This window comes from Pan paniscus, chromosome 5 (assembly GCF_029289425.2).
Source record: "Pan paniscus chromosome 5, NHGRI_mPanPan1-v2.0_pri, whole genome shotgun sequence".
NCBI lineage: Eukaryota > Metazoa > Chordata > Mammalia > Primates > Hominidae > Pan > Pan paniscus.
In genome coordinates this window covers 171,101,018-171,128,942 of record NC_073254.2, presented here as the reverse complement: position 1 = coordinate 171,128,942, position 27,925 = coordinate 171,101,018, and the positions used below count along the sequence as shown (strand labels likewise).

The 27,925-nt window shown below is 46.7% G+C and overlaps 1 protein-coding gene and 1 pseudogene across 7 annotated transcripts in view; both read right to left on the bottom strand.

Annotated features, from left to right (window-relative positions):
• Positions 1-3,452: 3,452 nt before the first annotated feature.
• Positions 3,453-5,908, bottom strand: LOC100971352 (large ribosomal subunit protein eL32-like; annotated as a pseudogene).
• The window catches only part of MTHFD1L (methylenetetrahydrofolate dehydrogenase (NADP+ dependent) 1 like), a 241,744-nt gene continuing 217,271 nt past the window's right edge, over positions 3,453-27,925 (bottom strand). For 5 of the 7 annotated variants that reach the window (XM_034963089.3, XM_034963087.3, XM_063605032.1 and 2 more), the window contains exons 27-28: positions 15,456-15,576; positions 3,453-3,816 (exon numbers count right to left, since the gene is read on the bottom strand). In XM_034963089.3, coding sequence (XP_034818980.1) covers positions 15,487-15,576 — 90 coding nt within the window. In that variant the 3' untranslated portion in view covers positions 3,453-3,816; positions 15,456-15,486. Of the gene's footprint in view, positions 3,817-5,380; positions 5,848-15,455; positions 15,577-27,925 lie in introns of all 7 variants that reach the window. The other 2 variants (XR_010112318.1, XR_010112319.1) reach the window with 1 other exon arrangement.

Here is a 27,925-nt window from a genome sequence, read left to right as displayed (position 1 = left end):
CGATAGTGCTGTGTTTTGTTGCTGACACCCATAGGGAAGGAAATGCTACATTACAGCCATAAAGATGTTACATTTTTTCCCCATTCAAATTCAGACCCCTGAATTCTAGTCCATTCTGCTGTTCTGAAGTCGCTGTTAGAGTTTTGGGTCTGTCTCTGGCTGCATTAGAGTTTACGGTGCTACATGAAGATCTGTTGATTGACCAGTGGTTTTGTCATAATGCTTGACTTTTTCAGAGGATATGGATTATAGGTTTGTAACAAATGCTGTAAGAATGCACTTGTTGGCCAGGCATGGTGGCTCATGCCTGTAATCCCAGCACTTTGGGAGGCTGAGGTGGGTGGATCACGAGGTCAGGAGTTCAAGACCAGCCTGGCCAAGATGGTGAAACCCCGTCTCTACTAAAAATACAAAAATTAGCCGGGCATGGTGGCAGGCGCCTGTAATCCCAGCTCCTCAGGAGGCTGAGGCAGAGAACTGCTTGAACTCGGGAGGCGGAGGTTACACTGAGCCGAGATCGCACCACTGCACTCCAGCCTGGCGACAGAGCGAGACTCCTCAAAAAAAAAAAAAAAAAAAAAAAAAAAAAAAAAAAAAGAATGCACTTGTTACTGAATTTTTATTCCCTTGTGCGAACACATTTATGAAAAAGCAACGTACAAATATGTGGTATGTGGATTTTCTGGGAATATATAAGGTAAATTATCATAATTTACACATGCCACAGTCTTATATGTGGGCATGTGTAAATTATGATAAAAACAGGCTGGGCACATTCTAGTTAAACAAACAAACAAAACCGTGGCTACTATCAGATGGGAGGGAACTAGGATTCTCTTTAAATATCTATTGTGAAAAATACTCCTTATAGCTTTAAGTGTATTAAACATACACACTCTAGTTAAACAAAATAACCTTGACAATAGAGGAATAAAAAGAATATTAATGAGGCTGGGAGTGGTGGCTCACGCCTGTAATCCCAGAACTTTGGGAGGCCAAGGCAGGTGGATGGCTTGAGGCCAGGAGTTTGAGACCAGCCTGGCCAACATGGCGAAACCTAGTCTCTACTAAAAATGCAAACATTAGCTGGGTGTGGTGGTGCATGCCTATAATCCCAGCTACTTCAGAGGCTGAGGCAGGAGAATCATTTGAACCTGGGAGGTGGAGGTTGCAGTGAGCCGAGATCATACCACCGCATTCCAGCCTGGGCGACAGAGCAAGACTCGGTCTCGAAAAAAAAAAAAAAAAAAAAAGACAAAAAAAAAAAAAAAAGAATACGAATGAATGGGTTGGCTCATTGCCTTGCTGCTGTTTTCCGAAGTTCCTATTCATCTCTTCCCCAGTTAATTCCTATAGTGTGTTCTTCAGGCAGCTTTCACAGAGGATTCTTCTGGTCTGGGACTTCACCTTGGCAGGTGTCACTACTGCCAGTCCTCAAGCAGAGAGGGGGCATGATCACACATTTCTGTGCCACAGTGGGTAATTGGAGCCACTCACCATCTCTGGCCTATTTGTTTTTTACATTTCAATTAAAGGCAGAAAGAAATCAATATCCACTCTTCTTGGGAAGATTTCTAACTGAAACCCACCATGCCAAAGGTTATGTGATTTTTCTTTTCTCATGCTGTGGCCTCAGAAGAGATGGTTGATAACTGGCTCCTCCCAGTACTCCCCATAATAATACTTCTTTTTCTCTATGAATGCCTCAAGTCATCAGGAGTTGATGAGCCCATTAATTAACGTTTCTTCTTAGTGGAGACTGCATATCACTCAGCTGGAGTCAAATACACTCTACCATCAGTAGGGTAGTGAATGAGCAAAAACAAGTCCATCAGAGCCCGAGTTATGACACCCAGAGGACTTCGAATGAGCCTACACGATGGGAAACAGTTTGCGGTTTCCAGCAGCACCTGGATGATAGTCCTTCCAAAGTGAGCAGTGGAAAACTCTCCCACACTGGTGTGCAGGATGTTTACTTACTTTTTGAGTTGAGGAGTTGTCTGGTAAAAGTAGGTAAGGAAAGGAGTCCCTAGGCTAAAGCTTTTTGAATGGAGACTCCTAAAATATTTATTTAAAAAATGTTTTCAAAAATAGAAACTTAACCTTTCAATGCAGAGGAAAAGAATAAAAACATGAGTAGCAGAAGGCAACTGCTTAAAAATCAATTCACGGCCAGGCACGGTGGCTCATGCCTCTAATCGCAGTACTTTGGGAGGCTGAGGCGGGCGGATCGCTTGAGTCCCGGACTTTGAGACCAGCCTGGGTAACATGGTGAAACCCTGTCCCTACCAAAATACAAAAATTAGCTGGGTGGGGTGGTGCGTGCCTATAGTCCCAGCTTCTCAGGAGGCTGAGGTGGGTGGGGGCTTCACCTGAGCCTGGGAGGTCGAGGCTGTAGTGGGCCATGATTGTACCACTGCACTCCACCTGGGCAACAGAGTGAGCCCCTATCTTAAAAAAAAAAAAAAAAAAGACAGCTTTCTGAGTGGAATATATAGGGTTTTCAATGTATAAATCTATTGGAAGATTATAAGGGTTTACAAATTTACTGTAAAGGGAGAGGGTATGCCCTTTATTTGGGAGTACAGCTCTCCAAATAAACAGTAAAACATCAGTTAACTGTATATTTGGAGAGGCGTACTCCCAAATAAAGGGCAGGGATGGGGAAGGACACTTCAGAATTGCCAAGTGAAATTATTCTTGGGACGGACAGCTTTTGAGTGGGAGGCTTTTGAGTTACTAAACAGTGTTTTGGGACAAATTGTGCATAAAGGTGCATTATGGGCTGAGCAATGGCTGAGCAGGGTCACTGGAGGGTGTAGGACAAGAGGATGAAGAAAAGATCCTGCAGGATGTGCCTGGGGGACATCTAAGATATTTATGGTGACTATTTTCCCTACGCTGCCTAGAGGACAATCACTGCTTGTTTCTTCCTGAATCCTTGGTTTTGTTTTAACTTTTACGTAATTTTATATTATTGTAGGAAAAACTGGAAAACAAAGAAGGGTCAGGAACTCCCAGCGAGGGGAATAGGCCACAGAACATTCTCTACTACTAATTAAGGGTTGGGCAAAAGGGAAAACATTTTCCAAACACCTGACCTTTAAGAGCGACTTTTCCTAGCCCTGTGGGCCTTAGAAAGTTTAATGGCCGTTGAGACTCATTCCTTGGTGGAAACTAGCATAAACCCATTTGTTTTAGGTAAGAGATAGCAACTTCACTGGCGCTGGAAAATAGTTTTGGATACACAGTGCACTTCATTCCAAGAGATCTTACTAGAGATCCCCGACAGTCAGAAGATTTCCCGCTTGATCAGATATTTCTCGACGTGTGTTATTGCTTTGCTTGTCACAGTTTTCTAGGAAATTGGTGTCAGGTAACACTCCTAGCTGCCTCCCATGAGGAGTTACCTCTAGAGCGCAGAGTTTTATCTGGCACTGAAAACTTGCTGGTTGGTTTTCTAGATCCATGTTTATTTTCAGTTCAAAGACAAAGTAGAAAACTTGAGAGTGGAAAATGTTACCTTTTAGTTCACACTCTTTTAATCCCTTAGTCCCCATAAAATAAACATTCTAAAGTGTAAGCAGTAGAAATAATGTAAACTCCACAGAAACAGAAATAAATTAGTTTCTTTCAGTCTTGGTGGAGGTCCTTTTGCCGAACACCATACTCCACTGTGAACAGAATTCATCTTGAGCGAAGAAGAAATCTTTGGCCTATTTCACCATGTCTCCAGCATTGCATAACAGACATTTTTCAAATTCAGTTTCTTCTCCAACTGCAGCAAAAAGGCAAAGAGTAGTCTGTTTCAGGAGTCTGAAAAATAGAAAAAAAAACCATGTTTGAGTAGTTTAAGAATAGCTTTCTCCTCTGGTGTTAAACCGTTAACATGTTATAGCTCTAGAGTTTGAGGCCAAAAGAAAATTCAAGAGCAGAGTGATGGTTCTATTCGCTAGATAAGGCTGATCTGTGTTTGGAATATTTTACTTAGCAGACGTGGAGAAGCAGAGTCTGCACCACTCTATAAGAGCAGGCACAGCTACGCCATGCAGCATTCTAAACTTCCCAAGAGATTTACTTGGGGATACTGGCAGAATTCCCAGAACTTCCAAGTTTGGGATCTACAGTTTGCAGGATCCTGTGGAATGAGAATATTTAGGATTTTTAAAAAATTTTTTTTATTTTTTGAGACAGAGTCTCACTTTGTCGCCCAGGCTGGAGTGTAGTGGCGAGATCTCGGCTCACCGCAACCTCCGTCTCCCGGGTTCAAGCAATCCTCCCGCCACAGCCTCCCAAGTAGCTGGGATTACAAGTGTGCACCACCATGCCCGGCTAATTTTTGTATTTTTAGTAAAGACGAGGTTTCACCACATTGGCCAGGCTGGTCTTGAACTCGGGGCTCAAGTGATCTGCCTGCCTCGTCCTCCCAAAGTGCTGGGATTACAGGTATGAACCACCACGCCCAGCCTTGTTTAGGATTTTAGATAAGGAATACTGTCACCTTGGATTTTTGGGTTTTATACAGTAGGCACAGAAAGCAATGTTTGAAAAATGCATTTAGGACAACATGGAAGTTCATGGTCCTGGAACTTAGTATTAAAGCTTTGCTGCTTTCTCCCAAAGGCTATTAAGATTCGTTGCCATTCTTGAATCCTGTAATCTCTTAGAAAGAGAAATAAATCAAACTACATTAAAAAAAAAAAAAGAAACAAAACAACACTTAAGTCCCAGAAAATAATGTGTTCACCTCTCTAAAATGTAAATGCAATATGTTGCCTTTCATCTGAACTTACACATGGAAGGACTTATCTTTTAGGCCAAGAAAGTGCAAACTCTGCTGAAATCCTGCGAGTTGGCCTCCCACAGATCACTGAGAGGTCTGGAGCCAGATAGGGTGCTTGGTTAGTTTCTAGACAGAAGATATTGATGAAGAGAGGGAACGAGGAGCTTCAAATACTCCCCTAACATCTGATTCAAGTCAGGGGAATAAACAGAAAACAGGAGTATTATAAGCACAACAAAGACGAACAAAAAGAAAATATTTCAGGCTGGGCGCGGTGGCTCACGGGCGGATCACGAGGTCAGGAGATCAAGACCATCCTGGCTAACACGGTGAAACCCCGTGTCTATTAAAAAAATACAAAAAAATTAGCTGGGCGTTGTGGCAGGTGCCTGTAGTACCAGCTACTCTGGAGGCTGAGGCAGGAGAATGGCATGAACGCGGGAGGCAGAGCTTGCAGTGAGCCGAGATCGCGCCACTGCACTTCAGCCTGGGTGACAGAGCGAGACTGCATCTCAAAAAAAAAAAAAAAAGAAAAGAAAGAAAATATTTCTTTCTTTTCTTTTTTTTTAAAGGAAGATGCCAGATGGCTGTTTTTACATTTATTTAAACAGAAAACGTGCACACGAGCTGTCTACTCATTTTCTTTGCTGCACAGCCTGGCATTGGGGTTGGTGACTCTGACGGCCAGTTGGGCAGCTCTTTCCACGATGGCTTTGCGGTTCTTGGAGGAAACATTGTGAGTGATCCCGGCACAGTACGATTGTTGCACATCAGCAGCACTTCCAGCTCCTTGACGTTGTGGACCAGGAACTTCTGGAAGCCACTGGGCAGTATGTGCTTTGTTTTTTTGTTGCTCCCATAACCAGTGTTGGGCATCAAGATCTGGACCCTGAATCTTCTATGAACCCTGTTGTCAATGCCTCTGGGTTTCCACCAGTTACGCTTAATTTTGACATAACGGTCTGACTGGTGCCAGATGAACTTCTTGGTTCTCTTTTTGATGATCTTGGGCTTCACAAGGGGTCTGAGGGCGGCCAAGATGCCGAGGAGGAGATGGCTGCCACCTCCATAGGCAGCGCCGAGGAAGAGAGAAGGGAAAAAAAAAAGAAAATATTTCAGAGACATGGCCAGCCTCACTGTAGTGGCTCTGGTATCCCTTGACCTGAGGGTCAATGACCCTTGGGACAGAAGGGGTGCTAGGGTAGAGAGTGGGCTCAGTGGACTAGAGATGACCCTTGGCTTGGCAAGGCAAGGCTGGACAAGGCCTTCCATGCTCCAGAGGTGGGTGGTGGAAGACCAGCTGATTAGCCACATTACATTTGTATCCTGTGGTTTTGTGTCTAAAGGTGCTTAGAGTATGTGGTCCCACTTTTTTTTTTTTTTTTTTGAGATGGAGTCTTGCTCTGTTGCCCACGCTGGAGTGCAGCGATGCGATATCAGCTCACTGCAACCTTTGCCTCCTGGGTTCAAGCAATTCTCAGGGTTCAGCCTCCCAAGTAGCTGGGATTACAGGTACCCGCCACCATGCCCGACTAATTTTTGTATTTTTAGTAGAGATGGGGTTTCACCATGTTGGCCAGGCTGGTCTTGAACTCCTGACCTCAGGTGATCCACCTGCCTCGGCCTCCCAAATTGCTGGGATTACAGATGTGAGCTACCGTGCCTGGCCTGTGGTCCCACATTTTAAGAAAAACAGAAGGACTGGCCAAAGTATAGAAAGTCTCATTATAGATGAAAACAATCAGAGATGCAATAGCTAAGGTGAGAACGTAAAAACGAATCTGTTGTTTATTGCTTATGCGTTGGAAGAAGCAATTTCAGAAGTTAACTCAGTGGGAGAATATTTGGAAGATACCATATACAAAACATTCTATTTTGGCATGGGAATAAGAAATCAAAATGTGTGAGAAGGACTGTGTGGTAGATAGAGCTCCCTCTCCCCTCTCCCCTCTCCCCTCTCCCCTCCCCCCTCTCCCCTCTCCCCTCTCCCCTCTCCCCTCTCCCCTCTTTCCACGGTCTCCCTCTGATGCCGAGCCGAAGCTGGACGGTACTGCTGCCATCTCAGCTCACTGCAACCTCCCTGCCCGATTCTCCTGCCTCAGCCTGCCGAGTGCCTGCGATTGCAGGCGTGCGCCGCCACGCCTGACTGGTTTTCGTATTTTTTTGGTGGAGACGGGGTTTCGATGTGTCGGCTGGGCTGGTCTCCAGCTCCTAACCGCGAGTGATCCGCCAGCCTCGGCCTCCCGAGGTGCTGGGATTGCAGACGGAGTCTCGTTAACTCAGTGCTCAATGGCGCCCAGGCTGGAGTGCAGTGGCGTGATCTCGGCTCGCTACAACCACCTCCCAGCCGCCTGCCTTGGCCTCCCTAAGTGCCGAGATTGCAGCCTCTGCCTGGCAGCCACCCCGTCTGGGAAGTGAGGAGCGTCTCCGCCTGACTGCCCATCGTCTGGGATGTGAGGAGCCCCTCTGCCTGGCTGCCCAGTCTGGAAAGTGAGGAGCGTCTCTGCCCGGCCGCCATCCCATCTAGGAAGTGAGGAGCGCCTCTTCCCGGCCGCCATCACATCTGGGAAGTGAGGAGCGTCTCTGCCCGGCCACCCATTGTCTGAGATGTGGGGAGCACCTCTGCCCTGCCGCCCCGTCCAGGATGTGAGGAGTGTCTCTGCCCGGCCGCCCTGTCTGAGAAGTGAGGAGCGTCCTCCCTCCTCGTCTGGGAGGGAGGTGGGGGGGTCAGCCCCCCCACCCAGCCAGCCGCCCCGTCCGGGAGGTGAGGGGCACCTCTGCCCGGCCGCCCCTACCGGGAAGTGAGGAGCCCCTCTGCCCGGCCAGCCGCCCCGTCCGGGAGGCGAGGGGTGCCTCTGCCCGGCCGCCCCTACTGGGAAGTGAGGAGCCCCTCTGCCCGGCCAGCCGCCCCGTCCGGGAGGGAGGCGGGGGGGTCAGCCCCCCTCCCGGCCAGCCGCCCCATCCGGGAGGGAGGTGGGGGGGTCAGCCCCCCGCCCGGCCAGCCGCCCCGTCCGGGAGGGAGGTGGGGGGATCAGCCCCCCGCCTGGCCAGCCGCCCCGTCCGGGAGGGAGGTGGGGGGATCAGCCCCCTGCCCGGCCAGCCGCCCTGTCCAGGAGGTGGGGGGGGCGCCTCTGCCCGGCCGCCCCTACTGGGAAGTGAGGAGCCCCTCTGCCCGGCCAGCCGCTCTGTCTGGGAGGGAGGTGGGGGGGTCAGCCCCCGGCCCGGCCAGCCGCCCCGTCCGGGAGGGAGGTGGGGGGGTTAGCCCCCCGCCTGGCCAGCCGCCCCATCCGGGAGGTGAGGGGCGCCTCTGCCCGGCCGCCCCTTCTGGGAAGTGAGGAGCCCCTCTGCCCGGCCAGCCGCCCCGTCCGGGAGGGAGGTGGGGGGGTCAGCCCCCCGCCCGGCCAGCCGCCCCGTCCGGGAGGGAGGTGGGGGGGTCAGCCCCCCGCCCGGCCAGCCGCCCCGTCCGGGAGGGAGGTGGGGGGTCAGCCCCCCGCCCGGCCAGCCGCCCCGTCCGGGAGGGAGGTGGGGGGGTCAGCCCCCCGCCCGGCCAGCTGCCCCGTCCGGGAGGGAGGTGGGGGGATCAGCCCCCCGCCCGGCCAGCCGCCCTGTCCGGGAGGTGAGGGGCGCCTCTGCCCGGCCGCCCCTACCGGGAAGTGAGGAGCCCCTCTGCCCGGCCAGCCGCCCCCTCCGGGAGGGAGGTGGGGGGGTCAGCCCCCCGCCGGGCCAGCCGCCCCGTCGGGGAAGTGAGGGGCGCCTCTGCCCGGCCGCCCCTACTGGGAAGTGAGGAGCCCCTCTGCCCGGCCAGCCACCCTGTCCGGGAGGGAGGTGGGGGGTCAGCCCCCCGCCCGGCCAGCCACCCCGTCCGGGAGGGAGGTGGGGGGGGTCAGCCCCCCGCCTGGCCAGCCGCCCCGTCCGGGAGGTGAGGGGCGCTTCTGCCCGGCCGCCCCTACTGGGAAGTGAGGAGCTCCTCTGCCCGGCCACCACCCCATCTGGGAGGTGTACTCAACAGCTCATTGAGAACGGGCCATGAAGACAATGGCGGTTTTGTGGAATAGAAAGCGGGGAAAGGTGGGGAAAAGATTGAGAAATCGGATGGTTGCTGTGTCTGTGTAGAAAGAGGTAGACATGGGAGACTTTTCATTTTGTTCTGTACTAAGAAAAATTCTTCTGCCTTGGGATCCTGTTGATCTGTGACCTTACCCCCAACCCTGTGCTCTCTGAAACATGTGCTGTATCCACTCAGGGTTGAATGGATTAAGGGCGGTGCAAGATGTGCTTTGTTAAACAGATGCTTGAAGGCAGCATGTTCGTTAAGAGTCATCACCACTCCTTAATCTCAAGTACCCAGGGACACAAACACTGCGGAAGGCCGCAGGGTCCTCTGCCTAGGAAAACCAGAGAACTTTGTTCACTTGTTTATCTGCTGACCTTCCCTCCACTATTGTCCTGTGACCCTGCCAAATCCCCCTCTGCAAGAAACACCCAAGAATGATCAATAAAAAAGAAAAAAAAAAAAGAAATCAAAATGTGCTCAGAAAAAGTTTCTTTTGGGGGGAATTAAGAATTTCAGAATTGTTACCTAAGCTTTAAAACATTCCATTTTAGTTAGATAGGAGAGATTTAATTTAGCAACATAGGAGAGATTTAATTATCACTATCTTTTAGATGTCGATGAGGATTATTTAAGTGTAAAGCTGGAGCTTCCATCCTACTTGGAAGCAGAAAGGAAGAAGGCACGCAGCACTCCTCGGATGGCTCAGGGTGATGCCTTGGCGCCCCTTCTCTCGGAACACAATGGTGATGAGCAATTTTTGAATTGCTTTGTGAAAAGATAAAGTTTCAAGACTAAAACCACAGAGCTCAGGCGCCCTCCCAGGGTACTTTGTAACCCTGTGGTTTGTGACTTGGGACTGAAGAAATCATGTTCACAGAAGGGCTGGCAGGCAGCAACCCAACTCAAGATTAATTTATGGTTATTAAATATCATTGAAAATTTCTGCCCATTTTTCCCTTGTATTGATACATTATATATATTTTTGAGACCGAGTCTTGCTCTGTCACCCAGGCTAGAGTGCAGTGGCATGATCTCAGCTCACTGCAGCCTCCACCTCCTGGGTTCAAGCGATTTTCCTGCCTCAGCCTCCTGAGTAGCTGAGATTACAGGTGCGCGCCACGACGCCTGGCTAATTTTTCTATTTTTAGTAGGGACAGGGCTTTGCCATGTTTCCCAGGCTGGTCTCGAATTCCTGGGCTCAAGTGATCCACCCACTTGGACTCCCAAACTGCTGAGATTAGAAGCATGAGCCACCGCACCTGGCCTAATATTTTATATTCTTATGGGGTATATATGAGTGTTTATTATGTGCCTGGAATGTGTAGTGATCAAGTCAGGGTACCTGGGGTGTCCATTATCTTGAGTATTTATCATTACTACTGTATGTTGGTATCATTTCAAGTACACCCCACTCTCTTCCTGTTACTTTGAAGTATACAAAATATTGTTGCTGAGTATAGTCATCCTAGTTTGCTATCAAACATTAGAGCTTATTTCTTCGTCTAACTGTATGTTTGTACCCATAACCAACCTTTCTTCATACCCTCCGCCCAGCCACCCATCCTTCCCAGCCTCTGGTATCTACCATTTATTCTGTCTATGAGGGTAAGCTTTTTAGCTTCCACATGAGAGTGAGAACATGCAGCATTAGTCTTTCCGTGCCCAGCTTATTTCACATAATAACTTCCACTTCCATCCATGCTGCTGTAAATGACATTATTTCATTCTTTTTTAATGGCTAAATAGTATTCTACTCTCTATACATTCCACATTTTCTTTAACCATTTGTCTCTAGATGCCCTAAAGCCAGTTTAGGAAAGAAACTAATTTCTTTCCTGAACTTATTTCTCTGTATGTAATTCAAGAAAAAGCAATTCTTTTGTAAATAACAAACATTTGTAGCAGGACTGGAGTGAATCTGATTCCGTACTCAACATAACTTTGCACAGTAGAATAAAGAAGTAAGGGAGTCCCTGAATTCTTCAGGAAATTTGCCAGACTTTATTGTGTGTTCATTTGAATGAATCTTGCCAAAGCTCAGAAATATGATAAAGTTTCCGAGTGAGAAAAAAGAATGGGGGGAAAAATATCAAATCCTTCGTTCCAATAATCTTTAAACAAAAGACTCAACAGCCGGATCAATTTCACTGGGACAAAAAACCTATTTTAGTTAGTTCTATTTAGTGACATCCAAAAGAATTGAGTCATGCCCTTATTCTAACCACAGTGAAGGCACTACAGAGAAGTCTTGGGAAGAGGGAGCAAGGAGAGCTCCAATTCTGATGCTTTTTTGGCATATAATGTTCACCTTTGGTTTCACACGGTTTCCTAGGAGGTGAGACAGGCTAGAAAGGTGAGGAAGGGAAGGACAGAAAGTTGTCATCAACCAAGCACAATCTTCTTCCTGAGTGGAACGCGCCTTCAAATCTTTCCTGGGGGAATAATGAGTGTGCTGCTCAGCACCTGGGTATGCACACCATCTACGGCGTGATCCCTGAAGGAGCAACGTCAGCAAGCCAGACATTTCCTTTTGGATGCCCACGTTTGTCCAAGCTGCCTGTTGCCTAAGCTTTAACATTTTTATTTTATGCATTTTGAATAGCCACAGACCTCTGATTATTAGTAGAAGTGGTCCCTGATGGCTATAGTGAGAGGCACGGGAAACAGACAATACTTGCTGGGTCATTACCGAGGAGCCACTGAGAGGCAATGTTTGCTTTGTATAGTGGTTTTATCTTAGGACACTGGATCTGTTTTTGATTGTTCAAGCAGGGTCAAACGATGGGTTTTGAACCACTGCCCACTAGCCCAGAACTGTATTTAGCAATTCACAAAGAAGAAAGAGGCCTTGGATTGGGGGGTGGGGAGGGGGTGGAAATGCCATTCCATTAGAGAATTAGGAAAGAGCTGGCTCTATTATACTCGGACTAAAAAGAATTATGACAAAATCATAGCTTTTAATACCCAAACAATTATCTTTACTTATTAGAAAAAATGACCTCATTATCCTCAAGTACCTGTCTGTTCAAATAGCTGGTATCATCTCTCGGAATGGGCCAAAGTTCATTTTACCCGTGACTGAAATGAAAAGGGCATCCTTTGGTTTGGGGCACAAAGGTTGGGGTAATACTGAGAGTCAACAGATCTGCGTTGAGTCTTGGCTTTTGTAGTTATTAGCTGCACAACTTGAGCAGGTTGTCGACTTCTCTGGGCAGAGTTCTTGCAGCTCTTCAACAAAAATACTACCCACCTCCCTGGGTTGATGCCAGCATGACATGTGATGGGGGTGGCAAAATGACATGTGCCAGCTATGAAATGAGAGGCAGTGCCACAGGGTGGCAAGGCAGTTCTGTAGCCTTGCAGACCAGGGCCACCCCTCAGTGACCAAGGGGTAGGCTCCGTCCTCTTGAAGCCCTGTGGCCCTTATGGGACAACACTTGGCTCCAGAGGTGCTGTGACCACCCATGCAAAGTGCTTAGCACAATGCCCGAAACATTGGAGGTAATTACCATAGGCCTGCGTCCTGCCCTGCAGGCCCCGTATATAAGATCTGGAGGAATTCTTGTTAGGGAGTAGGTAATAAAGGATTTAAGGGTATGCATTAATAATGCTAAGGATGTATCCCTTAGCATTACCTGAGTCCTAACTACAGTGATTAAGGTATAATTGGACTTATATGACCTACTTGGAGAGCATGTGAAAACTCATCAAAAGCTGGGAAAAATACTATCCAAGAGAGATGGGAGAATCAAACACACTTATTCTGGAGAAAAATGACAAATGGCAGAAATGTAACATAATGGGTTCCTGACATAAAAAGAGAATTGCTAGGCCAACTAGCAATTGGGGAAATAGCAATTATTTCCCCACAGCCTTACTGGGGAATGGAAGACATTGGCAACACACAAGCTCACACCAAAAGATGAAACAACATTTTATCAACACTTGAGTTTATGGGTTTCTTTGTTAAACTAGTCTCCCTTACTTCATTTTCTAGAGTTTTAAAAATTTTTTCTGAAATAACAAAGATAAAAGATGCAGTTATGGCTCAAACTTAACACAGCTCCCGCTCCTCAGCAAAAAACACATACAAACACCCCCCAAACAACATCCACAACTCAAAACAAACGATTTCACACCTTGTTTTAAAGTAATTTCATTTATGGTTCCCTTATCTTTCTCACCACAGCCTAGGTCTTTAGTGTTTTAGCAACAAAGGCTCAACAAAAAAACTTGGCCAGACGAGGTGGCTCACTTGAGGTCAGGAGTTTGAGACCAGCCTGGCCAACATGGTAAAACCCCATCTCTATTAAAATACAAAAATTAGGCTGGGCGTGGTGGCTCCCGCCTGTAATCCCAGCACTTTGGGAGGCTGAGGCGGGTGGATCACCTGAGGTCAGGAGTTCGAGACCAGCCTGGCCAACATGGTGAAACCCTGTCTCTACTAAAAATATAAAAACTAGCTGGGCGTGGTGGTGGACGCCTGTAATCCCAACTGCTTGGGAGGCTGGGGCAGAAGAATTGCTTGGACCCAGGAGACAGAGGTTGTAGTGAGCCCACACAGTGCCGTTGCACTCCAGCCTTGGCAACAGAGTAAGACTCTGTCGCAAATAAATAAATAAATAAATAAAATACAAAAATCAGCGGGGCGTGGTGGCACACACCTGTAATCCCAGCTACTTGGGAGGGTGAGGCAAGAGAATTGCTCGAACGCGGGAGGCGGAGGTTGCAGTGAGCAGAGATCACGCCACTGAACTCCAGCCTAGGTGATAGCGTGAGACTCTTTCTCAAACAACAACAACAACAACAACAACAACAAGTCCTCAAGTGGACTCCTGGTAGTGAAACAAATGAAATGAGAATCCTGGGTGCCTAGCTTGGAGCCGTAACTCAGAGATGGTTGAAGAAGAGGGTCTTTAGGCCACGGAAGCTCATCTGCAAAGGCCGAGAATATGCTGGCAAGAGGGAGAGGTTCTGGGCTCAGGAACAGGAGTCAGTGGGGAGAAGGAGGCGGGGTGCTTGCGGGGAAAGAATGTGTCTTTAGAATATGGTGAGGACATGTTTGATCCCTGGGGTAGGAGAAGCAGCCCTGAGCCTTTCAAGCTTTTGATTAGGAGTTGTCTCCCAGGGAGGAGGTTTAGGAATGTGGTCATTTTTCTTCACGATGGGGAGTCAGGATAGAAGCCAGCAGGTATGGCTGCAGTGCTGTGGGGTGGACATGAATAAGACCGAGAGTCCCCAGGTCTGGGCTGCCTAAGACAGCTCAGAGTCAAAGCCCAACCTGAGACTGTGCAAACCTGAAGTCGTCAAGTGGCCTACTTTCTGCTGCCCTGCCCTTCCTGGAACCCATGGGGCCCTCTAGTTAAATGGTCTGTCCCATTGCTATGTGTCTGTCCAGGGACATGAGAGCCGAACACACCTGTTGTGCCACAGTTGAGTGTTCTGGGTTGAACTGTGTCCCCTAAAAGATATGCTTAAGTCCTAACCCTGAGCACCTGTGAGAGTGATTTTTTTTTTTTTAGAAGGAGAGTCTTGCTCTGTCGCCCAGGCTGGAGTGCAGTGGCGCAATCTCAGCTCACTGCAACCTCTGCCTCCCGGGTTCAAGCAATTCTCTGCCTCAGCCTTCCGAGTAGCTGGGATTACAGGTGCCCACCAACACGCCCAGCTAATTTTTGTATTTTTAGTAGAGACGGGGTTTCACCATCTTGGCCAGGCTGGTCTTGAACTCCTGACTTCGTGATCCACCCACCTCGGCCTCCCAAAGTGCTGGGATTACAGGCGTGAGCCACCACGCTTGGCTGAGAGTGATCTTATTTGGAAGGAGGGTCTTCGCAGAGTAATCAAGTTAAAAGGAGGTTCTTAGGGTGGGCCCTAATCCAATAGGACTGGGGTCCTTATAAGAGGTGAACATCATGTGAAGACACAGACACAGGGAGAATGTGGTGGGACCACAGAGGCTGAGACGGGAGTGACGCAGCTGCAAGGTGGCAACGCCAGGGAGTGACAGCCACCACCGGATGCTAGGAAGAGGCCAGCAAGGATTCCACCCAGAGTCTCAAGGTGGCGTATGGCCTGGCTGACACCTTGACTTTGGACTTCTAGCCTCCAGAACTGTTTCAAACTTTCCACTGTTTTAAGCCACCCAGTTTGTGATACTTTGTCATGGCAGCCCCAGGAAACGGATACACCAAGATTCCTCTTTCACATGATTCTAACTCTGTACCAAGAGATATGTGGCAGGAAGGTAGGAAGTTACTCTTTTAAAATTATAACAGATGCTGGTTTTAATCCTGGAAAAGAACAATGAGTTTACAGAGTTCTGTTATGGTCAGAGATGCTCTAAACACATCTATATTCAGGGATGACATAATTTGGCTTTCACTGGACTCGAGCACAGGACACTAAGGGTTGCGTACTGAGCATCTGAGCATGTAACTCACAGCCACACCCAGGAGTGAACTCCAGTCACGGAAAATCATTTGGTAGGAATTTGAGTAACAAAGGAAGGAAAGGATTTATCAGATCACTTCTGTGGTATCAGAAAAAAAAAAATGACAAAAAAAGGATATGAACTGGAAAAAAAACAAAGAGAGAAAAAGTTGAAGCACATCAGCCTACCTGCATCGGGTCCTGTGAGAGCCTTGCCCACTTAGAACAAGCCTTTAACTTGTTCTGTTTCGGTATCAAGATCTATGTCATAAAAGCAGGGCCGGGTGGGCAGTCCTGGCATGGTGCTCATCTGGGGGAGAAAACCAAGCGTTACAGATTAGCAAATGCTACAAAGCGGCCACAACATCTGATGATGCAAATTAACTCTATCGTTCAATACAGCCTCATAGAACTTTAGGTTTTATATGGGATATATCTCTTTAAATTTGTCATCTGATATTTCAATTTTTGTTTAAGGAAATGAAGTAGAAAAGGCAAATGTCAACTTCCTGAAAATTGAGACCATTTACCTTCCCTGTGGCCCCATAACACACCCGAACTACAAAACAGTGATCTTCCAAACCTTTTCTTCTCAATAAAATCTTCATGCTGAACCCCAACAAAGACAAGCCCATCAGGTTGAAGGGGGCAGCAGGTGTGGGCAGGGTGAATAATGGCCTCCTTCTCACCCCCAAGACACATTTTTGTAAAACCTATAGCTCCTGGAGCACAGCTGGAAAACTCCTGTTCAGATGCCAGTCGTCACCCCGGTCTCCCTCAATAACAGTAACTGATATCTACTGAGAGCTTGCTTTGTGATGGGCACTGTGCTACGTGCTTTCCTCATTTTATCCTCTCAATAATATAGCAGGTAGGAACTTTTATTATTTCCATTTTACAAGGGAAGAAACTGAGGTTTGGAGAGGCTAAGTCACTTGCCCAGGTCACACTAGTAATAAGTTGCAAAACCAGAAATTTGACTTTAGGCCTATAATCTCAAATTACTAATTTCACCACTACCATACCGCCACAGCCACCCCTACTACTGCTTTTGTGACACTTAATGGACAGTCTAAGGGTTTTACAGAAATAATCTCATTGAGCTTCCCAGCACCCTAATGAGGTAGGTACTCATTTTAGCCTTACTTTACAGATGAGGACAGAGGACACTTAGGCATGAGGGTATGAGCTCAAGGACACATGGCTAGTTAGTGGTGGAGACAGGATGAAAACTGGTTCTTCACCGCTTTGCTGTGTTGGGATGAAAGATCTTCAAACCGCACACTCTCCTCCTGCATCAGAAGCCCCTCTGTGTGCTGGGGCTTCTGATGCTGGCCCCCTTGACGGATCCTCAGGCCCTGAAACACTGCTCCAGGGTCTAGATCCTGGGGCTCCCGGATGACCCGTTCCTTTTCCATTTCAGCATTTCCTACTGTGCTTTAATAGTGAGTGTTTCATACAAACCATGCCCATGGAGCAATATGCACCCAGTCACATGGAGCAATGCTGCACCCAGTCGCATGGAACGATGCTGCACCCAGTCACATGGGGCAATGCTGCACCCAGTCGCATGGAACGATGCTGCACCCAGTCACATGGGGCAATGCTGCACCCAGTCGCATGGAACGATGCTGCACCCAGTCACATGGGGCAATGCTGCACCCAGTCACATAGAACGATGCTGCACCCAGTCACATAGAACGATGCTGCACCCAGTCGCATAGAACGATGCTGCACCCAGTCGCATGGAACGATGCTGCACCCAGTTGCATGGAACGATGCTGCATCCAGTCGCATGGGGCGACGCTGCACCCAGTCGCATGGAACGACGCTGCACCCAGTCGCATGGAACGACGCTGCACCCAGTCGCATGGAACGACGCTGCACCCAGTCACATGGAACGATGCTGCACCCAGTCACATGGGGCAATGCTGCACCCAGTCGCATGGAACGACGCTGCACCCAGTCACATGGAACGACGCTGCACCCAGTCGCATGGGGCGATGCTGCACCCAATCGCATAGAACAATGCTGCACCCAATCACATAGAACGATGCTGCACCCAGTCGCATGGAACGATGCTGCACCCAGTCGCATGGAGCGATGCTGCACCCAGTCGCATGGGGCGATGCTGCACCCAGTCGCATGGGGCGATGCTGCACCCAGTCACATGGAGCAATGCTGCACCCAGTCACTTGGAGGAGACACTCGGGTTCTACTGTGCCTGCTCTCCCGAGGGTTAATGCCATATCATGTAGAACCTCCACAGGCCCTGGCCAAGAACACCTTGCATGAGATGAGGCTGCGATGTGCCAGCACCTGATGGCATCCAGGGTTTGCCTGCTTCTTCCCATGTGGCAAAAAGTTCTCAGTGTAAAAGGGACCTCCCTAAGGCCTAGAGAATAGAACTCAGCTCTCACCCTCCACTGCCTTTCAGTCGTGACTCGAGGTTTCCCTCTTCACCAGCCTCTCCTCCCTGCATGGTGTTTAGAGACTCCTGTTACTCAAATGGGGCCTGTGGGCCTGTGCATGGGCATTACCTGGGAGCCTGTTAGATATTTGGAATTTCAGAGCCCACCCCAGACCTGCTGCATTTGAATCTGCAACTGGAGCAAGTCCCCAGGGGGTTCTGATGTGAACTGCACAATGTGGCCTCAGCCCCCAACAGCTCCAGCCACCCTTCCTCACTTCACTGCCCAGCCCCTTCAGCACAGGGAAAGGGAGACTGGGGGTGGGGAGAGGGAGAGGAGGAATGGTGAGAGCGAAGGGGAGGGAAAAGCCGGTTTAACCCCTGCAGATGCAGCAGGTGGGGAGTAAATCTGTGCACCTGCAGGCCTCATTAACACCCCCTTCCCTGCCTGGCTGGGCCGGCTGAGAGTGGGAGTGGGGAGGCTGGGGGAACACATAAAACATTGTGATGGATGATGGCTGGCTCTTGTCTTGCTAATTGCACATGACTGCACTTCAGGTATATAAATGGGCTAAAAAGGCCTCCACGGCTGCCTGGAATACAGCTGCCATTCATAACACGCCTATGGGAAAATCCATTCTGGGTTCCAAACAATAAACTGCAACTACACTTTTGACATAAGACCTGCTTGTAGGTGGGGACTTGCTATATGTTAAAACTTTAGGTATGAAGATGGGTATCACAGCCTCGGAAGTTAAGGTTCCCAGCAGGAAGGTAACATTTTCCTCTGGTTACTACGGTGAGTGCATACAATGGGGGAGACCCCAGAAAGAAAACCACACTTATACTGTTCTACTACTTGAAACATCAAACACAAGGGTAACTGGTGGACACATATTTTTTTCCAGTTGCCTAGGTTACAACTCATACCAGGTAATTTTCCTGCCTAACTGCATTTGGAGATGGCATTTGCGGGCATCTTATGGTATTTATAGGAGGTTTTTTTTTTGAGACAGAGTCTCACTCTCACCCAGGCTGGAGTGCAGTGGCACGATCTCGGCTCACTGCAATCTCCACCTCCCGGGTTCAAGCGATTCTCCTGCCTCGGCCTCCCAAGTAGCTGGGATTATAGGCACCTGCCACCATGCCCGGCTAATTTTTTGTATTTTTGGTAGAGACAGGGTTTGACCATGTTGCCCAGGCTGGTCTCAAACTCCTGACCTCAAGTGATCCACCCGCCTCAGCCTCCCAAAGTGCTGGGATTACAGGCGTAAGCCACTGCACCCAGCTATAGGAGGCTTTTTAAGATGCCTCTATAATCTGTGCCTAGCTATGGATTTGGAAAGGAACAAGCATTTTATAGTTTAAGAAAAAGAAATGAATACTCACATTTAGCCACAGTGATGCTGCCCCACCCCTGAAATGAACTCTCTAGGTCAAAGGCATCTTACTGGTAAGGATGTCACTGGACTCTATGGCTGCTGCTGCTTCTGAGACTGTGACATGATTCGCAGCAAGGGCAGAATTCAGTACGGATGAGGCAGTGTAAATTGAAATCTCTACTCACGGTGACAAACCAAGAAGAACCCTGAAGGCAGTGTATATCAACTCGTCTGACCAAAGCTACCAATGGAAGACTCTACTGCAGATAACATAATCTACTGCATGCTTGTTTACACGCACTATCTTTACAAACAAGAAAACCCAATTCTCCGCCTTTAACTATCTGCTGATGAAAGGCGGTGCAGGATTAGTGCGGTTCCTGGAGCTGTATTTGTTAGCTGCAGTGGATCGGAACATGAATCTTCTAGTCATTCTGATTCTGTCACAAAACCAGGATCTAAACCTGGCCAGGCTGGGCGCAGTGGCTCACGCCTGTAATCCCAGCATTTTGGGAGGCTGAGGCGGGCGGATCACTTGAAGTCAGCCTGGCCAACATGGTGAAACTCTGTCTCTTCTACAAATACAAAAAAAAAAAAAAAAAAAAAAAATTAGCTGGGTGTGGTAATGAGCACCCGTCGTTTTAGCTACTTGGGAGGCCGAGGAAGGAGAATCGTTTGAACTCGGGAGGCAGAGGTTGCAGTGAGCCGAGAGTGCACCAATGCACACCAGCCTGGGCAATAGAGCGAGAATCTGTCTCAAAAAAGAAACAAACAAACAAAAACTAGCCGAAATATTAAATGCCAGAAAGTGTGAAATGTCTTTCCTCTTGTTTTCAACTTTTCTTTCTTTCAGATGGGAGAAAAATGAGTTCAATCAGTAGACTCCCATGACCCCTTCGAGTGACGCAATCATCTCTTCCAAGAAGTGCAGCTACTTATTTGGGATAAGCGACGACAGATGAGAAACCACAAAGAATCTGCAGACGCGAGACTCCCTGACCTGTGGATATACAGCCATCTCCAATAAGTCTACATTTAAACTAAAACTTCTCCTGTTGAGCAAGCATAATGTGGAATTATGTTAGCAAGACCTTATGCATTCCCACAAATTTTCTCCCAGTAAAAAAACTGTTACCAAAGGATTGTCACCCCCCAGACATACAGCACTGCAGGGAAAAAGGAGCCCAGACAGCCGTTGGGAGTTGACCTCTGGCCACACGCCTGGGGTCAGTGGAGATCTATGTTGACTTTATCTGTGTGCCCTTTAAGGAGGCCTCTTGCTTAAAATAACTAAGAAGCCACTAAATTATACTTACTTGTAATGCTGCATTAATGGATTCTTCTACAAAGGCTGAAATACGTGGGCTTTTGCCCTTCATGACCCTAATTTTAACTACAATGAAGCTTCTGAATCTCTACCCATTTCGGGTTAACTCCATTTTGGAGAAAGAATGAGTTCTATCAATAGCCTTTATGAGCATTAATTAAAAATCTGTACAGAGAGAATAGTCATATATTTAAAACTAGTCATTAAGAAATAAAAGAATATCCTTGGTATAAGCTGAAAAATTATTAAAGATTCTGTTTCATAAAGTGATAGAATCACAATTTCTAACCATAATTTTCTTAACTAAAATATCGTTGTACTTAGTTTTGTTGTGTTTCTGAAATAATTTATTTTCTGATTTCGCCTGAAATCTACTACCTTTTCCAATAACAACGACAACAACAAAAATCTAATTTTATTTTGGTTCAGAAAAAGAGCAGCATTTTTACACATATCTATTTTGTTCCTACAGTTCATGATCTGAAGCAGAAGACAGTCCTTCTACATACTTCTTTCCTTCTCTGATGGATGGTTGATATACAGCGTGTTGTTTCAAAAATTTAAAAATAACTGAAAAGATTATACTGGTTAACTACATCACAATTTTATTATTTATTTATTTATTTTTGAGATGGCCTCTGGCTCTGTCGCCCAGGCTGGACTGCAGCGGCGTGATCTCAGCTCACTGCAGCCTCCGCCTCGTGGGTTCAAGCAATTCTCCTGTCTCAGCCTCCCAAATAGCTGGGATTACAGGCGCCCGCCACCATGCCTGGCTAATTTTTGTATTTTTGGTAGAGATGACGTTTCACCACGGTGGCCAGGCTAGTCTTGAACTCCTGACTCAAATGATTCGTCTGCCTCGGCCTCCCAAAGTGCTGGGATTATAGGGGTGAGCAATTGCGCCTGGCTGACGATATAATTTAAATACAAAGATTTTCTTTTCAATGAAGTAACTAAAAAAATTCAAGTCTTTATTTATTAAGCATGAGTATTTTCTGAATTGTTAACACAGTGCCTGGCAATATTAGATCCTCAGAAAGTATTTTTGGTCAGGCATGGTGGTTCACGCCTGTAATCCTGACACTTTGAGAGGCTCAGGTGGGAGGATGGATTGAGCCCAGGAGTTCAAGACCAGCCTGGGCAATATGGCAAAGCCCCATCTCTACAAAAAACAAACAAAAATTAGCCAGGTGTGGTGGTGCACAATTGTGGTCCCAGTTACTTAGGGGCCTGAGGTGGGAGGATCTCTTGAGCCCAGGAGGTCGAGGCTACAGTAAGCCATGTGCGCCACTGTACTCCAGCCTGAGCAACAGAGCCAGACCCTGTCTCAAAAAAATAATTAATATTTAAAAAAAAAGATGAGTAAAGATGGAGGACAATTAGAAAATAGGAAACAAACAACAAAAATTGCTCAGAAATTAGGCCTTTTCTTTCTGTCTCTTCCCTTTTCTTTGGATGTGAGGGACAGAATTGTTTATATCAAATGGCCATGTTGATAATTATACAAATGTAACTCTAAGATGATGCACGAGGATAAATGGCCCAGTATCAATGTCAAGTGACCGAGGGGAAAGGAGAGAGAGAGAGAGAGAGAGAGAGAGAGAGAGAGAGAGAGAGAGAGAGAGAGATGAGGGGAGAGAGACACACACACTATATAATGAAAATAGATTGTGCTGCTACAGTTGCAATTTCTATTTGCTTGACTTAGTAGAGATGGAATCTCCTGGGATTTCTTTGGGGTAGCTGGGAACCTGCACTGCTGTAACTACATTCCTGGTCGGCAGGGATGCTCTGGGGTTGATGGTGTGTGCTCTTAGAGTATACTTCTCTCTCGTGGTGGCTGATCAACTCTACAGCGTGGACTCTCTTGAGTGCCTGTTACTGTACGAAAGGACCGAAACGGTGAAGTTCATTCGACTCAGCAACCTTTGCTAAGAGCTTACTACAAGGACACCCAGGTGACCAGGACCCAGTCCCTGCTAAGAGCTTACTACAAGGACACCCAGGTGACCAGGACCCAGTCCCTGCTACGAGCTTACTACAAGGACACCAGGTGACCAAGGCCTGGTCCCTGCTTGTAGAGGGGCAGACTACACAAAGCAGACCCTTGGGACATTCAGGTCAAAGTCATTGTTTTTTTTTTTGAGACAGAGTCTCGCTCTATCGCCCAGGCTGAAGTGTAGTAGCACAATCTCTTCTCACTGCAACCTCTGCCTCCTGGCCTCAAGTGATTCTCCTGCTTCAGCCTCCCGAGTAGCTGGGATTACAGGCACCCACCACCATGGCCAGGTAATTTTTGAATTTTTAGTAGAGATGGGGTTTTGCCATGTTGGCCAGGCTGGTCTCAAACTCCTGACCTCAGGTGATCCACCCGCCTCGGCTTCCCAAAGTGCTGGGATTACAGGCGTGAGACAATGCGCCCGGCCAAAAAATGTTTTGCTTTCTTTACTTTTCACTTCAAAAGAACGAACAGAATAAATTCCTAACTTATGACTTTCTAAGACATAAGTCACGTTCAATTACTATAAAAATTACCACACTGTGTTTGCATATTGTGACAGTACTACAGAGCTCAAGCTATGCCAATTACTTCAGTGGCCTTGAATGACTGAACAAGTACAATTATTTCTCTTCTTTTGTAAAGAAGACTATAAAGATTTTTAATGGTAGAAAGCCTGTTCCTGATTAAATTTCTATTCGTTTTTAAAAATTTACTTAAAATATTTTCAACATAGAAGAAAAAAGTCCTCCACTTCTAATACTGCTTCCAGAGGTAACCTCTGCAAATAATTTTTATGTAATTATTAAATTACATAAATAAAAATTACTCACAGGTAATTTTTGATTCCTATATAAACAATGTGCTTATCTAATGTGTGTGTGTGTGTATATATATATACATATATATACACATATATATACACATATATATACACATATATATACACATATATATATACACATATATATATATACACATATATATATACACATATATATATATACACATATATATATATATACATATATATATATATATTTTTTTTTTCTTTGAGATGGAGTCTCACTCTGTCACCCAGGCTGGAGTGCAGTGGCGCGATCTCGGCTCACTGCAAGCTCCACCTCCCGGGTTCAAGCGATTCTCCTGCCTCAGCCTCCCGAGTAGCTGGGACTACAGGCACCCGCCACCACGCCTGGCTAATTTTTTGTATTTTTAGTAGAGACGGGGTTTCACCGTGTGTTAGCCAGGATGGTCTCGATCTCTTGACCTCGTGATCTGCCCGCCTCGGCCTCCCAAAGTGCTGGGATTACAGGCATGAGCCACCACGCCCGGCCCGTCTAATATATATTTCTATAGTTATATACAGAAATTGGATAGTTCTACATGCACAGTTCTGGAGTTTGACTTTTAGAAAGATTAATACTTAAAATCAGTAATTAGGCCAGGCACAGTGGCCCACACTCGCAATCCCCACACTTTGGGAAGCCGAGGTGGGAGGATCGCTTGGGGCCAGGAGTTCGAGACCACCCTGGGCAACATAGCAAGACCCTGCCTGTACTTAGAAAGCTTCCCCCAGCCCCGACCCCAGGTATTACATTACTTCCATTTCATTCTTCATGTTTTCAGACAACGTCCTGCTCCGGTGCCTGGAAGACGCGCGCCAGGCTTGGCTGAGTCCTGCAGCCCCAGCCATTTCTCTCCACGGTCATTCTCAGGCTTGCTGACCCATGTGAGCAGTTCCGGGCCAAATATCCACATCTCGTGTGATCCAGTGTAAGACAGAATGTCTTCTTTGGTAGCACCTTTTTCTTTTGTCTTGATTCTTTTATTTATCTATTTTCAAAGTAATAAATTGGTGCCCTGGCAACTCCAACAGTGACACTTCTGAGGGAGGCATTTAACATGTAGAAAATGTAGCTATAGATGTAGCCAGGCTCAAGGAAGGTTTCTGAGGAAGTGAATTTCTTGTATTTTGGGACCTCATTTATAACTTGTGTTTGTTCAGTTCTGACCATACTCCAGGCGCCATGCTAAGCACGTTGTATGCACCATATCTCATTTAATCCCAAGAATCCTGTGAGGTCAGGGTTATTGTTATTTACATTATCCCCATTTTGCTGATTAGAAAAATGAGAGATTTCCAAAATGATACAAATACAGTAACTACTCGAGCTTTTTTCTTAAAAATAACAGGCTTGCTACTCTTTCATGGCCAGCTAGAATACAAAGATTATTTGTACCCATCTGAAAAGTGTAAATGATCACCATTATGCAATGAAGTAACCAATTTAGTCAAAGTAACATATTTAGTCAAAAATTAAAAAAAAATCAATCATAGTTATGTCAGTAATGTTCTTTGGTAACTCTCTAGTGGGTTGGCAAAATCCAATACAGACAATTCTAAAACAATGCCACTATTGATCAAGTAGCTGGTTTCTCTGTCACTTATATGCTTCATTTTTATTCATTACCAGAAAGATAAAAGAAAGGCCATGACTACAAGGGTATAAACTTATTTGTGGTCGGGTGCCGTGGCTCACACCTGTAATCCCAGCACTTTGAGAGACCGAGGTGGGCAGATCACGAGGTCAAGAAATCGAGACCATCCTGGCCAACATGGTGAAACTCCATCTCTACTAAAAATACACAAATTAGCTGGGCATGGTGGCAGGTGCCTATAATCTCAGCTACTCGGGAGGTTGAGGCAGGAGAATCGCTTGAACCTGGGAGGCAGAGGTTGCAGTGAGCCGAGATGGTGCCACTGCACTCCAGCCTGGGTGACAAGAGTGAGACTTTGTCTCAAAAAAAAAAAAAAAAAAAAAAAATTGCATTTCATTCTTCGTATTTGGAGAACGATGGAGATTCTTCCCTGCCTTTCCTTATTTCACTGTAATGATCACACCTGAGCCTTTCAACAACACTGTGAGACAAGTGAGGCGGGAGAGCCTTGCCCATTCCCATCTACAGGTGCAGAAACAGCCTCCAGGCAGTCATGTGAGTTTCCCTGAGCCCATTAGGAAGGAGAACTGCAAGTGCAAAGGTTCTACTGGGGACCCAAAGTCTGAGGGGTAATGGGAACCAGATCAAGACTTTCAGGTGTGGGGCAAAGCATTATCGGGAGATGGGGACTCTACCCTATACGAATTGCATCTTGCTGGGTGAGTTACTTTGCTGAGCCTTCACTTCTTTTGTTTTGTTTTTTTGATTGTGATTGTCAAAGGTCAGCCCTCTTTCTTTATCTATAACTACAGCATGAGTATAACAATATATTATGGAGTCATTTCAAAATTCAAATGAGATGAAGGACGCTAGTTTAGAGTTTAATACACAGTACCCATTGTTGTTATTTTATTATAGAATTGATAATTGCCTGGATTAAAGGAGAGTTGTAAATTATTTAAGATAGAAATAGGAAAAGATAGCTTAAACCAAAAAAAAAAATCTTCTATATCTAATTATGTATTTATTTTATGGGAAAAAAAGGTTTCATTAGTATTATGAGATTGTTCCCTAATTTTTCTGGGTCTACAATTTTACAAGTCACGCTTTCTGTAGTTCTTATTTATGGCAATCAAATGTTAAGCTAAACCAATAGCCAAGACCTAAAGTACTTAAATGAACAGGGGTAGCTTGATTGAGGTCAGATAAGGCTGTAAGAGAGAAAGCTTCAGAAGCGTGACTATAAACTCAAAACAGGTGTGATTCTAAATGGCCCTTCAGTCCTTAGGAGATGAAAGACTACCAACCCTTGTGCAGCCAAAGAAGATGCTGGGAAGAGCTAAAGCACAAGTTCCATTCCTCACGTGTCATATTCCCACCTAGAGTTTTTGCGACATACTCATTCATCAGCCGTTTGACCGACAGGTAGCACACCATGAAAATCTCCACTACATGTGGAAAACAAATCAATTTAATAATATATTTTATTGTTTGGAAACTCAAAATTAAGTAATTAAATTCCGGTTTCTGAGAAGCTCATCCCTTGAAAATCAACTGTGATGTTGTGGGTTGGGTTTTATGTCAAGGTCCTACTGGCAAGGAAATCATCATTCTGTAGTCCCTTTAAGGAGAAGCTGGAGGAGATGGGAAGAGGAGGAAGCAGGAAGGAAGGGGTGGGGAGGATGGACAGTGCTTTCACTTAGCCAATCTGGTCTTTCTCTTCAAGCAGCTTGTTATCAAAGGCACAGCTGCCTAGACCTTGCTTGCTGTGCCATGTCATTTAGCATTTCCCTTTTGCTTTCTCCTCTCTCCCTCGCAACTAGACCTTTGCCCCTCCTGACCCTGGGAAAGCTCCTGCCCAGAGATAATAAGCTGTGTAGTAGAAAAACATAAGACAGAGAAATTATTATTATTTTTGAGACAGTCTCTGTCACCCAGGCTGGGGTGCAGTGGCAAGATCTCAGCTCACTGCAACCTCTGCCTCCCAGGTTCAAGTAATTCTCCTGCCTCAGCCTCCCAAGTAGCTGGGATTACTGGCGTGTGCCACCATGCCTGGCTAATATATATATATATTTTTTTTTTTGCATTTTTAGTAGAGGCAGCGTTTCACCATGTTGGCCAGGCTGGTCTGGAACTCCTGATCTCAGGTGATCTGTGCACCGCAGCCTCCCAAAGTGCTGGAATTACAGGTGTGAGCCACTGCGCCCAGCCCAAGTCAGGAAAATTACATCCATCATTTAAACTTCCCCTTTATGGTTTTCTTGGGACAGTGGCAAAGGAAGAGTTTGGAGAAGGGGGAGTCACCTCATCAGTGCTCATCACTACCATGAAACTCGGCTGGCCAAGACTGGCTGAAGTAGGAAAGAATTCAGGACTACCCTGTGACGTAATTAAACTATTTTAAATACCAGAGGCCTACATTGTTCTGTAATGTTTCTTAGGTGATCCACTCCAGATACCAGCTGAATGCTCAGGACTTCAGACTTGGTCTAGAAGTGGCTTACTGTATATTATGGACTGAACTGCATCCCCTCAAAACCCCTATACTGACATCCTAATCCCCCAATACGACCACATTTGGAGACAGGAGGTCGAGGCTGTAGGGAGCCATGATCGTGCCACTGCACTCCATCCTGGGTGACAGAGCAGACCCCATCTCAAAACAAAAACAAAAAACAACCCAAAAAGATCATAAGCATGGGGCCCTAATCCAATAGGACTGGGTGTCCTTAAAAGAAGAGGAAGAGATCACAGGGATGTTTGTGTACAGAGAAGACGACATAGAGGGAAGACGGCTGTCTGCAAGCCAAGAAGAGAGGCCTCAGCAGAAACCAGCCCTGCCAGCACCCTGATCTTGGACTTCCAGCCTCCAGAACTGTGAGAAAATAAAATAAACTTCTGTTGTTGAAGCCACCCAGTCTATGGTCTTTTGTTACGGCAGCCCTAGCAGACTAATACACTTATTTATGTGGACATTTCCTTTCTTCTATGTATGTTTTCCTCCTGCTTTAGCACCTTCAATTCCTGGACCGAAAGACTCCTAACTATGCTACTTGCAAAGGCTTCTATACACAGAACACTCTTTTTCTAACTGCAAGG